Source organism: Aedes albopictus, chromosome 3 (genome assembly GCF_035046485.1).
Source record: "Aedes albopictus strain Foshan chromosome 3, AalbF5, whole genome shotgun sequence".
Taxonomy (NCBI): Eukaryota; Metazoa; Arthropoda; class Insecta; order Diptera; family Culicidae; genus Aedes; species Aedes albopictus.
In genome coordinates, this window is record NC_085138.1 from 112,694,330 (window position 1) to 112,710,566 (window position 16,237).

Consider the following 16,237-nt stretch of genomic DNA (forward strand, 5'->3'; position numbering starts at 1 on the left):
TCCGCAGGGCCAACAACAACTGGCAGACCAACTTCGCCTCGCTTAGTACCAAATCGAATGAAAACTCGCCACAATCGAACAAGAAGCAGCGGGACTGCGGTGAAACGGCACGGGACAGCATAGCCTACAGCTGTTTGCTCAAAAACGAGCTGCTCGGCACCGGGATCGAGGACGTCAAATCCGCAGCCGACGACAAGGTTGGACTCCTGTCGAACAGCAATCGGCCCGGGCTGTTCAAGTATCAGTCACCGACGAAGCAGGTAGGTTTGTTTGTTGCATTTGGAAATTTTGGGTTGGGTAATTGACCGGGTGCACAATGACGGAGAAGCAGATAAAAGCGAGAAGCAACAAAAACAAACCGAGAATGCAATTAAAATGCAATTGATTTACGGCCGTTGCGGATTGAGTCATTTAGGAAGTCGTGTGCCGTTCTGAAAGTTGCGCTTGGTTTGCACAAGTAGATTATGTTGGTACCGTAAAACGGGGTATTATTGTTCAGCGGGGTAACATTGATTGATTTGAGCTACCCAGTTAGAAAATGTAAACAAAAATGATCGAAATTATCCCGGGTTACGGTTCTTTTTTTTTCGGCATGATGTATCCACTGGGACAAAGCTTCCCAGCTTAGTGTTCTATTGGCACTTTCATGCTTATTGACTGAGAACTTTGTTTGCCAAGTTAGTCAACTTTGCATTCGTACATCGGGTGACAGTCATGAAGATACGTTATGTCCAGGAAAGACAAGGAAGATTACATTACGAAAAACAACCTGCACCGTTCCGGAAACTCTCAGCATGGCTTTGCTTTGTAGCTACGCTTTATCAATGTGAGCTAAGCAATATCCCAGGTACCTTGAGTCATATTGTTCCAAATAGACTTATCTGTCAATTGTGGTGTGGTCATTGTTTGTATAAGATGTTCATGCAACTAAAAGATATATGAAGAATTTTCAAAAGTCGTTCTATTTTCCATATAGTTATGCCTGTTGCACTTATCTATACATTGCTCTAAAACAAGGGTCGATAGTTTTAGCATTATCAATACCAATTGATAATGATGTTTTCCATGGATCTATGGTATAATGGCTAGAGATAAAAGACGGGATTGATAATCTAGTGACCAACACTTTCTTGGCTTTTCTACCTTGGCCGTGTATCTTGAAAAAGCGAGTACGGGTTTGAGGCAGCCATTGGGACGGCAATATTTGAATTATTATTTCCTATAGTATTATTTGATTATAGTATTTCCTACTGTATTTTTACAATAGGGGTAGGCGGGGCAGTATGGACACCCGGAGCAGAATGGGCACCCTCAATATTTCCATACATTCGAATTCTTTTGCACTTTCAATGCATGGACCACATACTCCATTAATCGGAATTGTAGTTTCAGCAGTAACATTCGAAATTAGAACTATATCTGATTTTACACAAAAAAGTTGTGTCCTCCGTTTTTTGTGTATAAAAATTATAAGTTTCATACCATTTGAAATAGGTTTTATAAGAAATTGATTACAAGTCGATTAAAAACTGATATCTCTCTATAACAGGTAATACATATCAGGTATCAGAAGGCCGGCTCCAGAGGCACGTTATCCTCCATTTGGGACATTTGTGCCATCGCCATACATATGAGCCTATTTCATCATTTACCCGAGGGAGAATGGGACAAGGGATGGGAATTGGGAAAGGGAAAGGTGATGAAATAGGAAGGGGTGCCCTAGAAGAGGGAATGAACGCATAAGCGCAACGAGAGCTCATAGCACATACCACAACGGGGTTAATCAGTACCCTGAAAAGGACACTGTAAAACGCATAAGCGTAAAAGAGCCTATATCTCATTGGAGGTAGCTTGCGACGTCATGCGACTTTCAATATGACATAGAAAGGCACGTCATCAAAAGCATCCTCAATATTCAAGAAATCACCCAAGCAAAAACTACGTTTGAGCGAGTGCTTTCTTGAAAACGTATACAACTTTGTGTAAAAGAGTCACTGTGGACATCCCAAATTGGGAGACATGTGAGTTCACATGAACAGGCATGTTATCCAGACGAACATCACAAATGTGATAATCGACAATGCGTTTCGAGCATTTCAGAAAGAACGACGTAACCAGATAAATCTGGAACTTATTCCTTCTTTTTACAACGCACGCACCCTTTCGGGATAAAACTACAGAGTAATTTCACGCCATGAAAATACCCAATAGAAAACTACAAGAGTTCAAAACATGTTTGAAAAACTCAAATCCCTCTGGAGAAAAATAGGACAAAGCCCCATTTGCTCCAGGAGATTTGAAGTAAGCAGAGCTTTTTAGTGCCCACTAAATCGATTCTATAGCTACAATTCTCGGGGTAGAAGCTAAAAATTCGTAGCTATACAAAAGACTGGTTTATCCGAAAATATTTAGAACTCGAACAGGTCCGAGTTCCATTCAGGAATACCTCTTTCGGTCCGCACAGACAGCAGAGGACAAGCTTCTTTCAAAGCAGTAGCTATGGTATACCACAATGAAGGCCGTTGTAATAACAAAATCATAATGAAACTCTCTTGGAGTAGCAAAGGAAGCGAGTTATCTATAAAATGTGATCGCAACCAATTATTACAGGTTCCCTAGCTTATTGAGCAGGGACGCCTGAATACGCAAAGTTTGCGAAGGAACACTCAAAAGTGCAAAACGGTCAAACGGAGAGTCCTCATCTGACACATGCCAATCAGTCAACTCATGACAAATTCTGCTCATGCAGAGTTGGGTTAGGTGCAATTCTATGTTAATTTAAGTTAACCATGAACTGTACTACCTAAGTATTCCATCAAAGTGAAACATCTTAAACCAATGTTTGAGCTACTTCAGATGCCAAATATCAGCGAAAAGATGCTGAAAACAGGAGCTTGCGTGTAGGCATCCATAAGGAAAGGTTGAAACATACTGTTAACGTTATTCTAAAATATAGCATGCTCGAGGCACGATAGTTCATCTATAATGAAAAAAGCAAAGCTGGGTTCACAAGGTAACCTAAACAGAAGTTACCCTACGAAATTGAACTTTTTGAAGTAGATCCACTTTTTACGCTGAAAATTGATCAGAGGTTTCCTTGTCGTAGCCACTACCCAAACTAGACAGGATTACGCTCTTCACAATCACAGCACAAAAAGGAAACATCGACGATGGACCAAATCGGTGACAATTGAAAAACGCCAAAGGCGAAAACGCATTAAGCGAACCCATATCGGTAGTAATGTAAGCTAATTTACAACATTTGAATAACCCCGCCCTTATTTAGCCTCAAATTCGAGACTTAAGAAGGGCAACTGATTATCTCGGAGAAACGCAAGGTCCTCTGCACCATTGCTCCGGTTAGCGCAGTAAGGGCGTAATACTGTGGAGGACGCCCTAATTCTCCACAGGCTCCGTTTGTGGTTAGGTTTTTATTAGACCCCCCTAACCATTCATTCTTTGGCACGGTAAGCATAAAGCCGCATAACACCATGAATTAGGGGTCACCTGTTTAGTGGACTCTTACCACTGGATCAGGCGGTCCGTAGTGTTATTCTTAACCAATTGAGACAACCGCTACCGACACTACACAGCTATCTAGGCTCCGTTTTTTGTGTATAAAAATTATAAGTTTCATACCATTTGAAATAGGTTTTATAAGAAATTGATTACAAGTCGATTAAAAACTGATATCTCTATAACAGGTAATACATAGGGTGCCTGTACCAGTTATCGCACTACCTAAGAAAAACTATTTCTACAAAAATAAGAAGAAGACCGACGAATGTAAACAATAAGTCAAATGATTGATTAGTTTTCATACTTTACAGGAAAAATATAGAAACGGAGCCAAAACTACTTTTAGTATTTATTACGGCGTGTGCCAATGATAGGAACCCTGTACCAGTTATGGACACATTTGTTAATTTGGGTTCCACTTCGCACTATTTACATGCATTCCTTATGGGAGTTGCCATAACTGGTACACTATGGCGAAATAGGGTGCAAGGAGGCCGAAAAGTTAAGGAAAATGATTTATTTCTACCATAATTTGAGCAAATTGTGAAGTTTGAATGATTGCAATCATCTTTTGTGATCGTGATCTGTTGTTCACGATTTTTTTTTTGTTGATTTGTATCTTTAAAGGTTGAAAATCAACTATGGCGAATTTGAGGTGCTATTGCCATAACTGGTGCACTGAGCCTAACAAAAGATCAAATTAACGGTCGCAGATGTAATAGTAATATTATTCTTGCACCTCGCCTAACGTCTCATAGCCAATATGGTATCAATTACTTATACACAGTTGACCGTCAGCAGCTGTAGACAACAGACGTGTGTAATTCATCTCTCGCGATTTCGAAGTGCTCATCACAATGGCGGCGGCTCGTAAAAATATTCTAGTCGTGGACTTTAGTGTCCTCCCCGTGCGTCCCGAGATAGACAAGGTTGAGAAGTTTTTGTGCGAGGACATGAAACTGCAACTAAAAGATGTTACAACAATTCAGTTGCAACACATACGAAACTGTGTATTGATCGAAATGGCTAGCGATAGTTTGGCCAGACAATACACTGGAATAAATTTTGTTGGAGTTTCTACCGAATCCATGGTAAAATTAAGAACTGTATCAACGATTTTCAACCGAATGCAAAATTCTGTTAATTGTACTGAAACATTGTCAATGTTACCATGCGCGCAGTACCGTTGACTGAAAAAAATCTTGGTGCTACTATTTTGGCATTGTCATTCCGACCATATCGACTTGAATGTTACGCGTCTTAGATAAACGTGGTCAAAAATACAACGTCAAAATTGTTGCATCAAGAATGTGTTCAATCAACGGCACTGCAGGCATGGTAATATTGACAATGTTTTAGTACAATTAACAGAATTTTGCATTCGGTTGGAAATCGTTGGTACAGTTCTTAATTTTACCATGGATTCGGTAGAAACTACAACAAAATTTATTTCAGTGTACCAGAACGTGCATAACTGCCAACACGTTATCCCATATGAAGGCAGAAATATCAAAATCCCAGTGTATGTGGATGATGCTGCTATTACCGTTCGGGTTCATGACCTATCCACTGACATTCCACATACCGCAGTAAAGAAGCATATGGAGAAACGTTACAGCGTGGTGCTCTCTATCAGCAGGGAGCGTAGGAAAAATTACTTTCCTGGGATCCCAAATGGAGTGCGTGTGTTGAGGATGCACCTCACTAAACCAATTCCGTCATTCATAGAAATCGAAGGACAATTGACTTCAATCACCTACCCAAACCAAGAGATAAGTTGCCGTTTCTGCCAAGGAAAGGCACATCCGCAGCAAAGGTGTCCCGACAAAGTACAACAAAAAGCATCAGAACCGCAATCAACGTTATTCAATTTGAATGACTTTCCTGCTCTTACTGGGCCGACACCATCATCTACCAATGTAGCAAAATCAGCAGTACAAACGGTATCTGCACAAGCATCAGCCCCACTACAAACCGAAACAATAGAAGCAGTTGCTGTTGTCACTCAGGAACATGCAGATGTGGAGAGTACGAACGACGAAGACAATGACGGCACCGATGACACCGACAGCTCGACGGTGGAAACGGAGACGAACAAACGGCGATTGTCAAGGACCAAAGTAGAATTAGAATAGAATACATTTAGGCTTTCTACAATGTGTAAGTGCAGCTGCCAATTGGAATCGAAAACGCAGTGCCCTAGTGGACGAAAGAGATGTAAAAATTAGGCTAAGTGGCTGAAGAATAAACAAAAAACCGTATGTACCGACCAAACGTCTACATACAGTATTGTAAAAGAACTACGCATTTCACGAAGTAGTTTTCTACCCTATAACTTATAAAAGGCAGTGAGAGAAAAAGTGTACATATTTGCGTTAGACTGAGGGACAAGCATTGATTTAGCCGTATATCGGACCAAAGCCGACATTTATGTCGTGTATACGGCAACATTGCGTATATGTTCTCTTTTTATTTCTGAACTTCTCTTTCAAAAATTACTGCACAGCACCTTGATTTCATTAGCGAAATTGCATACTTTTTGTACGGAAACTACGCAATCATTTGACATTGACATACTGGAAACATTTGTCGAACTTCATATTATTTTTATAAAAATAGTGTATTAGGTAGTGCCATGACTGGTACAGGCACCCTAAATACGATAACTTGAGTTTGCCAAATTTATTAGGCCTTCATGTTTTTCATTACAGGTTTTGTGAATTTCACCGAAATCATTATCTGGGGTTAATTTCATTTCACGTCGAATTCATCATTTTTTTCTGCTTCGATATAACGTACAAAGAGAAAATTTATTTGATCAGTATTGATCGGAATATCATTTAGCACGATATTTATTGCATGGCAGTAATAATTCAAACACTGGCACATTGATAGTTTTCAGGATTATTGGTTATTTTTATAAAATTATTTTCCTTAGACTGGCCAAAACCGGTGATCGTACCCTACCAGTATAGTCGTAAGCCAGCAATAGTGAATGCAACAACGTGGTTTCTTAACCTTCTTCTTTTTCTTCTTTATGGCTCTACGTCCGCACTAGGGCTTGGCCTGCCTCGCTTCAACTTAGTGTTGTTTGAGCACTTCCACAGTTATTAATTGAAGGGCTTTCTTTGCCTGCCATTGCATGAATTTGTATATTGTGAGGCAAGTACAATGATACACTATGCCCAGGTAGTCGAGAAAATTTTCCCGATCAGAACGGGAATCGACCCGCAGTCTCCGGATTGGCGATCTATAGCCTTAACCACTAACTAACTGCAGACCCCCTTGATAACCGTACTTGCCGAATAAAAGTCGGCCTGCCTCAGATCAAGCTGACAATTCCGATAAGATGCCACAAATTCCGGGTATATCTGTTATTTTGGTTTTGTGATGGTTCTGAGAACCTCTTCTAGTTCATTTACCTAAACATGCTACTTGGTTTGGATGAATTTGGAAGTTAAAATCCATCTACAAATTCCTCCACAAGGGTTTTTCTAAAAAAATCCGTAGGATTTTTTCCTAAAAATCCTTTAGTGATGTAGTGAATTTATCAAAAGATTCTTGCGCATTTTTTTTTTCATTGCTTTTTTCCGGATTCCTACCGGTATTTTTCAAGATTCGAGCAATGCTCTTTGAAAATTTCTAATATTCCTGAATTCCAATCGTTTTCTCCCAGGATGTGTCCTTGAATCTCTACAAGAGCTTCTCTCAAAATATTTCTCAGATGTTTTCGAGTAATGTCTGTTGGAGTTTTTCTCGGAGGTTCTTTTGCCAGATTTCCACGATTTCTTCAATCTGGTGTTCCTCTCGGGATTTCCCCAGCAGTTCTTCCTTGGATAAAGCAGTTCTTCCTTGGATTGGTCCCAGAGTTATTCCTGGAATTTCTTAAGAATAAGTGAGAACATTCATTCATAACATACCCGAGCAGAGGAAAAAAGCTCACTGATAGCATATTTTGATATAGAGAACAAAAAGTGATATTTGTTTGTTTGAGATAAGAGGTAAAAGTACTGAAAATAAAAACTCAATTTTACTCCTGGAACATCATCATCATAGCACATTTAGCTCATGGTAAGATCTAACCAATAGCAGTGAGCTATTTGATTGATCTGCAAATATCATATTTTGCTATTGGTTAGATGGTTCAAGAACAATTTTTTGCTATTATTTTCAGTACTTTTACCTCTTATCTCAAACAAACCAATATCACATTTTGATCGTCAGTACTTGAACTCTGCCCGGGTATCTCAAATCGAACATTTTTTGCTGTCATAACTCGATGTCATGTGATTTTGATGAGTTATTCAAAAATCTAATGAATATCGCACACATAGCTCAAAGTGATATGATATCAGTTTTTGTTCTTGTCGAAATAGCTAAAAATTTTATCCATTCAACGAAGTATACCGTAACTACGCTAACGCTAACGCTTGTCGAAATAGCTGAAAATTTCTATATAAGAACAAGTTTAGCTCTTCTGCACGAAATGTAACACATACACCCATAGGGATGGCTCCGCATGCTCTAGTTCTCATGTTATTTACAACAGCGAGCAGTTGAGTGGTAAAAATCGCCGACTGTGAATCCTAAGGTCGTAGGTTCGATACTGGATCCTGATTTTTTTCTTTTTTTTTTCTAGAAAAAAATAACAAATCTTGTTAGCTATTGTTTTGATCTTGTAATATCTTAACGAGCTATCATTGAGTAGTTCACCATATTAGATTTTGCTATTATTTCTGATCTTTTATCTCTTATATCAATCAAACCAATATCAGATTTTACTCTTCAGTAATTCAATCAATAATAACTGAATATGCTATTCACCAGATTTTTCCACCTACTCGGGTGTATAACTTTGTTTGGTGTAACCCGAGCATCCAAGGATACAGCTGATGACAACTGAAGCTAATGGAAGGATGATGCCCGCAAACAGATAAACGTACCCAGCTTTAACCACGTCATCTCGTCGAGTGCGTACGTTTTATATTTTCATGAATTATCGTTAGAGTATATGTACTGTCAAACGATAATCATCACTAATGGAATCCTGCTCAACCTGCAGATTGATCTATTACATCAAGATTATTAGAGCGCGTTGCGATTTTACTTCACTTCACAAAATATGGAACCCAATATATCCATTATCCATTTGGCAATAAAACTTCAGTGCGTACATAGTGCGTCCATCCATCGACAACCAGTATACCCCAAGTTGATACCTATTACTGTCTCTAGTGCGTAACAACCGGTTGTTGACATAGGTGTGTATCGGGACGTACCGAAATCGATTTATCAATCTTCCAAGCCGGCTAATTGCTTGCTGGTATATCTACCTTCCTTGGCCGAAGAAAACGCGAACACGAATGCCGTCCATAGTGCTTCTTCATTTCTTGAATGATTTCGCACTTGTTGGCAGACGCATTCATTGGCTACTGCCGACTGCTGTTTATTCTATCGGCCCACGATTTCATAATAGGATTTATACTTTAAACCACCTGGTGACGGTGCCACTCCTTTTCCAAGGTTTGCTTTCGTTATCGTTCAGCCATACTGCATGTGCGATGAGTGGACCTCGCCAATGCAGCACCGGAGTTCAACCGCAGGTGCGTATGTCACTATCACCGAAGAAATACGCGTAAGCTGCTTTTTGCCAAAATTGTAGCCGAAAAGCCAACAAAGTGTGTAATTGGCTAAAAGGTTCATCTTGGAAACATACCGTTGCTGTCAAGTCGTAAATTAAACTTATATCCTCCGCCCGCAAAAATGGTAAAGTGCGTACGACGGTAGACTGATCCGAGTTGTATAATCCGGTGTATAAAAAATCAACATATAAATATGAAACGAAAAATAATGTTCATAAATTGATAGCAACCTAGACAGTCCGATTGGTGTCAAGGAAGTAATTCCGAGTTTCATTAAACACAAATGTTGAGTCTGAACCGGTCTAAACATTATTAGCACTTAAATTCGCACACCGTCCATTCGCAGAACATATATTTGCAAAAACCAGAAGCCCCATTAGCTGTCCATCAAGGTACAGAATTTATCGAATATAACTTTGCCATAGAAATAAATCTCAAAGCACGTAGCTTGGTTGTATTAATTTCACCAACACCGCTCATTGGGTGTGCGTATAATGAGTATTCGATCAGTTAGTACGGCTATACGCAATGTTAAACCGTCGCGTCAGCTTAAGTCGAGTGAGGGTGCTTCTTTTACTATCACTAACGCGATGTTATTAGCACGCGAGTTTCGAGGCGTTCAATAAAGTAATAAAACGGCACACATGAAATGTGAGATGTTCTTCGAAGCACGGTTCTTCACAGTGTTGTTATACGAATCGAAGCAGCATGATTCGGTCAGTTGCCTTTATTTGACGAGCCGGACGTGGAACTTTGTGCATGAATAACAATTATAACAACTGAGCCAATTTGGGATCGGGTGTGATTTATTGGTGCTACATGGAGCTGTCGTAGCCGTACCAATGGTAAACCATTATCACTGACTGACTGGCAGCGTTAGTAGCAGGAATTGCGATCGTGTGAAGTGAATAACGTTTCACTCTGGAATATTTTGAACCTCGGGCAGAATACAATGCTACTTAAGTACCTAGTATACGCTTTGCCAAGTGTGCAAACAAAATTAATCAAATGGCAAACAACCGTGTAAAATTCAACAGAATCTCCGTAATAACAAGTGGTTGTCTGTTAAATTACACCAATAGTTGTACTGAGAGCTAACTATCTGCTTTCGAGATTGGTAAGTGGTAACCTTCAGTATCTGATCAGTAACGAGAGTAACTAAAAACGCCTTCTAAAACTTCATTACTCGTATGATGTTCAGCGACTGACAAAGAAAACCACGGCGATGCTCAACAAACTACAGCTTTCGTCATTCTCTTCTGGTACAAAGTCGATCTTTTTATTATGATTTGGCCATAACTCTTCCGAGGTGTTGGAATGGCCATATTAGTACGCGGCTTGTGCTGGTGCTGATGCGTAGGTTTTGGTTCAATTCCGGTTTAAAATTTTTTTGGCCCTGTTCGAAGAGGGTAGAGTGATAAAATGCAAGTATGATTGTACTTTTTCACACTGGGGCGCAAGATTGCATTACAGACAAGGATTCTGTCAACAATTCCGTAGTTAGAAAGTGTCATCATAAAAAGACACTACACCGTCTTCAGCCAGAGGCTGCACAGACTGAACATTACTAACACGAGACAACGGACAACACATATAACACCCAGTGGCTCAATGGTGAATTTTCCGTTTGACGAAAAGTTTTCCCCGACTGGAGCGGGAATCGAACCCGCACTCCGAGGCTTACGAAACGCCTAGACGACATACTTGTATCTTGCATCTCGTAATTGCATTACTGATGGCTGCTTTAACGTCGTTGATGTCCTAAAAGAGCTCGTCCTCGTCCGGATACACTGCCAGATCCTTGCAATATTCTTCTTTTACAAAAAGAAAATCTTAAGTTCCATGACTGTTGGTGTATTAATAGCCTTAAGAAAAACTATAACTATTTCTATTTTCTAAAGAAACGTTTTCCGATAAGAATAATAAGAATCTAGTATCGATAAGTTTACCAAAGATCCCAATAGAATTGCTAATTGTTTGAGACTTAAGAAGATAAAAGCACAATAAAACAGAAAAAAAAACATTTTCTTATAAACTGGTTGACTAGAAGATCCTAGACCGAATGAAAATGTTGAAAATCAATTCCTGAAAAGTATATGAAAAGCTTCAGCTATTTTAAGATAATGTCGTATGTAACGAAGACCGGACTATCAATCTTCTAAAACTCCTTCCATGCTGCAATTCCTAGTTTTTGGAATTATTTTGGAAGAATTTCGAAACATAATCTGCTAGACATCCTGTAATCTTATTTTAGGATTCAACAAATGTTCAACCAAAGCTAGTGATAGGGATGTGGAACCATCTCGGCAAGGGTCCTATTTTGGGCACTTTTCCGCTATAGCTCAGCCAATTCTGAACCAATTGACATAATTTTTGGAACGCGATGAGATACGTATAGTATCTAGCCGTGTACAAAATTTCAAGTCAATTGGTTTGGAATTGACTGAGTTATAGCGAACCGCTAAGCATTTAAATAAGCCGTACAGCAGACCGTATTGAGCATTTGAACTGCTTGCTGCCCTACATATTAAGCAGTTTGAATTAGCATAACCTATGCTGCCCAAAAGCTTTTGGCTGTTACTTAGCATTTCAACTGCTTCAGGTGTTTATGCTTTTTAACTGCTCTTCAAATGCTACGTGCAAAGAGTATGGGAGACATGTTATGTGTTTGAGAGCATATGCTGTCTCTCTCTTACAGGGTTTATGCCTCTGTTTTTTTATTTGCTTTTTTAATTTTTCCCTTACTCATCCAAAAGGTCAGCACGAAACGATGTTGCTGCTGGTTTGGATTGAAAAATGGGAACCTGGCCATCAAAAAAATTCTATGTTTCATTTCGTCGGAAAATATTTGCAGAACCAGTGAATGCTTTGGTGGATCATAATATTATTCGGAAGAGGGAATTATATGCTGTAGATCGAAGAGGGAACGATAATGCTTTACACACAATGAACACAATTGAAAGTAAGTTTAGGTGTTGGAACTGAAGCTGCCTTTCAACCATTCTTTATATTGGAAACAAAATCAGCGCACGCCATCGGAGCAGCTGTAGCACATCCTCGAGCGTGGAGAACTTGAGCAGCAAACATAATTGACTAATCTTCAGTTCATAAGTTCAAATCCCAAAAAACTACTAAAACTTGCAAAAAATACCACCTTACATCAGCTGGAGTGTGCAAAGACGAGGATGCGGGAACGTTGAGAGAGCGAGAAGCAGACGTAAAGCTATTTTTGTTTTGTTTTGCTCGACGAGGCGTTACGCTTCTTTGACATTTTGGTACGACGTTCCTGCAGCACTGAGACAGCCCGTTATTTTGCCAAAACCTGCTGTGGGGTAGCACTATAGGCGCATATACGGTCGAATAGCATTAAACACCTTGTCGTAAAGACTACTATAATGCTGAATAAATGCTTACTGATTACTTGGGGAGTTCAACAAGAAAACTCTACGAAAAAAAATCCCAAATAGTGCTGTATGAGTTTGTCGGTATTGTGGCAGACTCCTTAGATAATTTTCCATAGAAACTTACAGGATTCATAGTGGTCTTTTTGGCAAATGATGAAAGTTTGTTATTTACATTCAGCTGTTTCCAATGCATTTACTGTACAGTAAACGTTCGCTCGATGCAACATGTTTTCGTTTCAGTTACCGAATGTAATTCGCTAACTGCAACGACTGACATGCGTCAAACGGCTGTAAATTCATGTCGGACGTAGCCAAAATGTACTCAAAAACATCGCATTGCAGCTGTAGTGCATCCGTAAAACTTTGCAACTCAGTTGACGTTTTGATTTTGACAAATAGAGGTGCGATAACTGCAAAACTCCCCCGTAACGTGGGTAGATCACCTTAGAATGGTGCGTTGCGGTGTAAGATCTACCAAATCAAATTTTGATCTTGATATTTACCGTATTTTTAAATATTCCAAGATCAAAGTTTGATGCTCTTTCCCTTGTGTTTTGTAGTATTAATTTGTGTTTCAATGTACTGCTAATTAACATTTTATTTCAGCAGGATTCAGGTAAATGTATCGTACGATATAAATAATATTTTAAAAATATGTAACTGTGGCGAGCGTATCACTGATATGTAGCTTATTTGACGTACGATGTTAATATTATTTTATATTTCAGATTATCAACCGAAGAATCTAGTAATTCAACCAAATGCCAACAAGATGACGGATGAATTGGGCAGACAACTAATTCGAAGGAGTCTAACAATGGTGTGCCTGAACGTTAACCAAGCGTATCCTTTGGAGTTTACCCTTCCACTAACAACATCCAAATTCCCGTGACACCTAGGCCTGAGAGATCGTAGAGTTGTCTACATTTTTCATAGGTGTCCAAAACTAACCATCCTTTCCCATTCCTCAGCAGTCGCAAGGACGTGGCCAGGACAGTGCTCGACCATTGGAGGATTGCGTCAGCCTTGTCTAAGAGTCAGAGATTAGTCCCAAATCTTTGTGCTTTGATTCGGACGGGAAGGAGGCAACCCTCATAAGGGGCCGTCCATATACCACGTGGACAGCTTGGAGGGGGGGGGGTTAGCAAAAATTCCATGTTTGTCCATGGAGAGGGGGTGGGGGTTCGTCAAATGTCCACGTGGACAACGTTGACACAAAAATTAGGAAACAAGAATCTACAAACGAAACAAATTATGTCGCATTACTGATGAGATTCTCTTCAACAGTTCTTTCATACATTTTATTTTATTATACATTGTCTTTTAGTTGTAAGTTACTTCTTCAAGGAAAAAAAAATCATGGTATTGATTCACATACTAATTTATTTTAAATTATCAGAATTTCTAATTACTTAGTTTTCTTCATCGAGAAATATTCTGCACAGATAAAAATAATGAGATTTACACGTCATGTAAACTTCATTTTAGTCATGTAAACTTACTATTATGATGGTTTACATGATATATCATGTAAATTTGCGTTATATGTCATGTAAACACTCAGAGTCATGCTGAATTACATGACATATAATGTAAGTTTACATGATATTTTATGACATTTACATGATATGTCATGTAAACTTCTGTGATATCCCACGCTCCAATCATGTGCATCATATGTCACACAATTTTACATTCTTTTTTCGATCTGTGTGGAGATTTAAAATGGAGTGTAGACCATGCAAATGTTGGTGTTTCAGTCAGAAAATTTTCATTGAAGTTCTGTATGGATTTTTCAAAGTTTCATATCAAATTTTTATACTACTTCAAAGTTTCAAAATCCATGTAGGGATATGCATGCTTATCTCAAAAACTTTTTTTTTTGTAAGTTCATTTAAAATTTAAGATGATTCTAATGGATATTAAAGTCTAAACCTCAGCAATATAATTTAGTTGCTGTAAATCTTGTTTTTTTTTGTAGGAATCTAAGAAATATAATTATATCTCAACAAAAATCTAACATTTAAAATAACCTTATTTCAACAAGACAATCATAGATTGAACAAACATTAAAAAAAAACACCGTCTTCAACCAGAGGCTGTACAGACCAAAAATTTAACAATCACTAACATTAAAAGATGGACATGGAAAAACACCCAATGAAGAATTTTACGTTTGACGACCATTTTTCACCAACTGGTGCAAGAATCGAACCCACACTCTTACAAACATTAAGCTGAATTTAAAACAATGTTGAAAACTTGTAGGTACCTATTTTGTGCTACTTGTTTGTATTCTATGTAAAGCTATAGAATATTTGTATTTTATAAAGTTTTCAATTATATTTAAGACATTGTTTACGAATAAAAAAACAACATTTAAAAAAAACTTTTCAAAATCTCTTTTTCCATTTTTTTTTAGAAATATACATAAAAATCTAGGGGCAGGACAGATACAGCGAGAGTAACTCTGTTATCGAAGTGTTGCTCAGAATTCCTCAGGATTGCTCTGGATCACTCCGGTTTTTCTGAAGTGTTGCCTGATACCAGTGATAAATCGAGCAGTCTTGCCCGATTTTCCGCTTCTTAGAGACGTTTCTGAATGGATTCGAACAAAAAGAGTTACTCAGGATTGCTCAGAGTTGCTCCGGATTTCACAGTGTCTTGCCCCTAGATAAAAATATTTTTTTCTCGGATGTCCACGTGGACATTGGGGGAGGGGGGTAGGGGGCAATGAAAAGTCCACGCTTGTCCACGGGGAGGGGGGAGGGGGTCAAAAACCATGAATTTTCTGTCCACGTGGTATATGGACGGCCCCTAACAGCGGTCTAGGACTGTACCACCTACGAATTTGTGCGACTCGCTTAATGCTAATGCTAATGCTAGAGGTGCGATAACTGCAAAACTATTTCAATTATCGGACCTGCCGTTAAAAAGCATTGTAGCAAAGATATCCGATTGCAGTTAAAGCGTTTGCATCGAGCGAATGTCTATGTACTGTACTTATTTACATAAGTATCAGACATATGGATGACCTTTTGGACGAATTTCTTGCATCTGGAGCAGCTGTTGGAGTGGAGTAGCTCCAACTAATAAAAACAAAATCAAGATGTCATACTTATGATATTTTAGGGATAATGTCTATCGAATATCCTAGTTGTATGATGATCTTGACGTCGTTTCATCCTTCGTGGAACGGCCACAAACCAAACACGCGTCTCTGCATGGCGCGTTCACGATGAAAGCTGTCCCTTGCTCGCGTATATTACTATAGCTCTGGTCGATGACGTGACAATTGCCTCTAAACGCTCGCATGTTTGGATTGCTGCGGAGCTCATCACCATAAATTACTTCGAACTGGCAGATGACGTTACTCTTTTAGTTGAACATCGCTCTCATATGCAGAGTAAGCTCGATGATCTAGCCTAGCCGATCGGTCCTCGGCGGCTGGTCTTACCATCAACATCAACAACACCAAATCGTTGGATGTAAATCCTTCCAGATTTACGATAGCTTGGCCAGCAGTGGAGAATTTTGGAAGCTTCCAATATCTTAGTTACGAAATGGCGATCGATGGCGGCACCAAGATCTACATAGGTGCACGGATCAAGAAGGCAGGCCTGCTTTTGCGAGTTTGAAAAATGTATGGAAAATCGGTCGGATAAGCCAACG

General features: G+C 39.1%; 2 protein-coding genes across 10 annotated transcripts in view; both read left to right on the forward strand.

Annotated features, from left to right (window-relative positions):
• The window catches only part of LOC109420033 (uncharacterized), a 265,784-nt gene that overhangs the window by 65,611 nt on the left and 183,936 nt on the right, over window positions 1-16,237 (forward strand). The gene's annotated exons all lie outside the window — the stretch shown is intronic.
• LOC109409562 (fizzy-related protein homolog) overlaps window positions 1-16,237 on the forward strand; it is a 99,301-nt gene that overhangs the window by 42,728 nt on the left and 40,336 nt on the right. For all 7 annotated transcript variants that reach the window (XM_029876262.2, XM_029876268.2, XM_019683007.3 and 4 more), the window contains one exon: window positions 8-260. In XM_029876262.2, coding sequence (XP_029732122.1) covers window positions 8-260 — 253 coding nt within the window. The remainder of the gene's footprint in view (window positions 1-7; window positions 261-16,237) is intronic.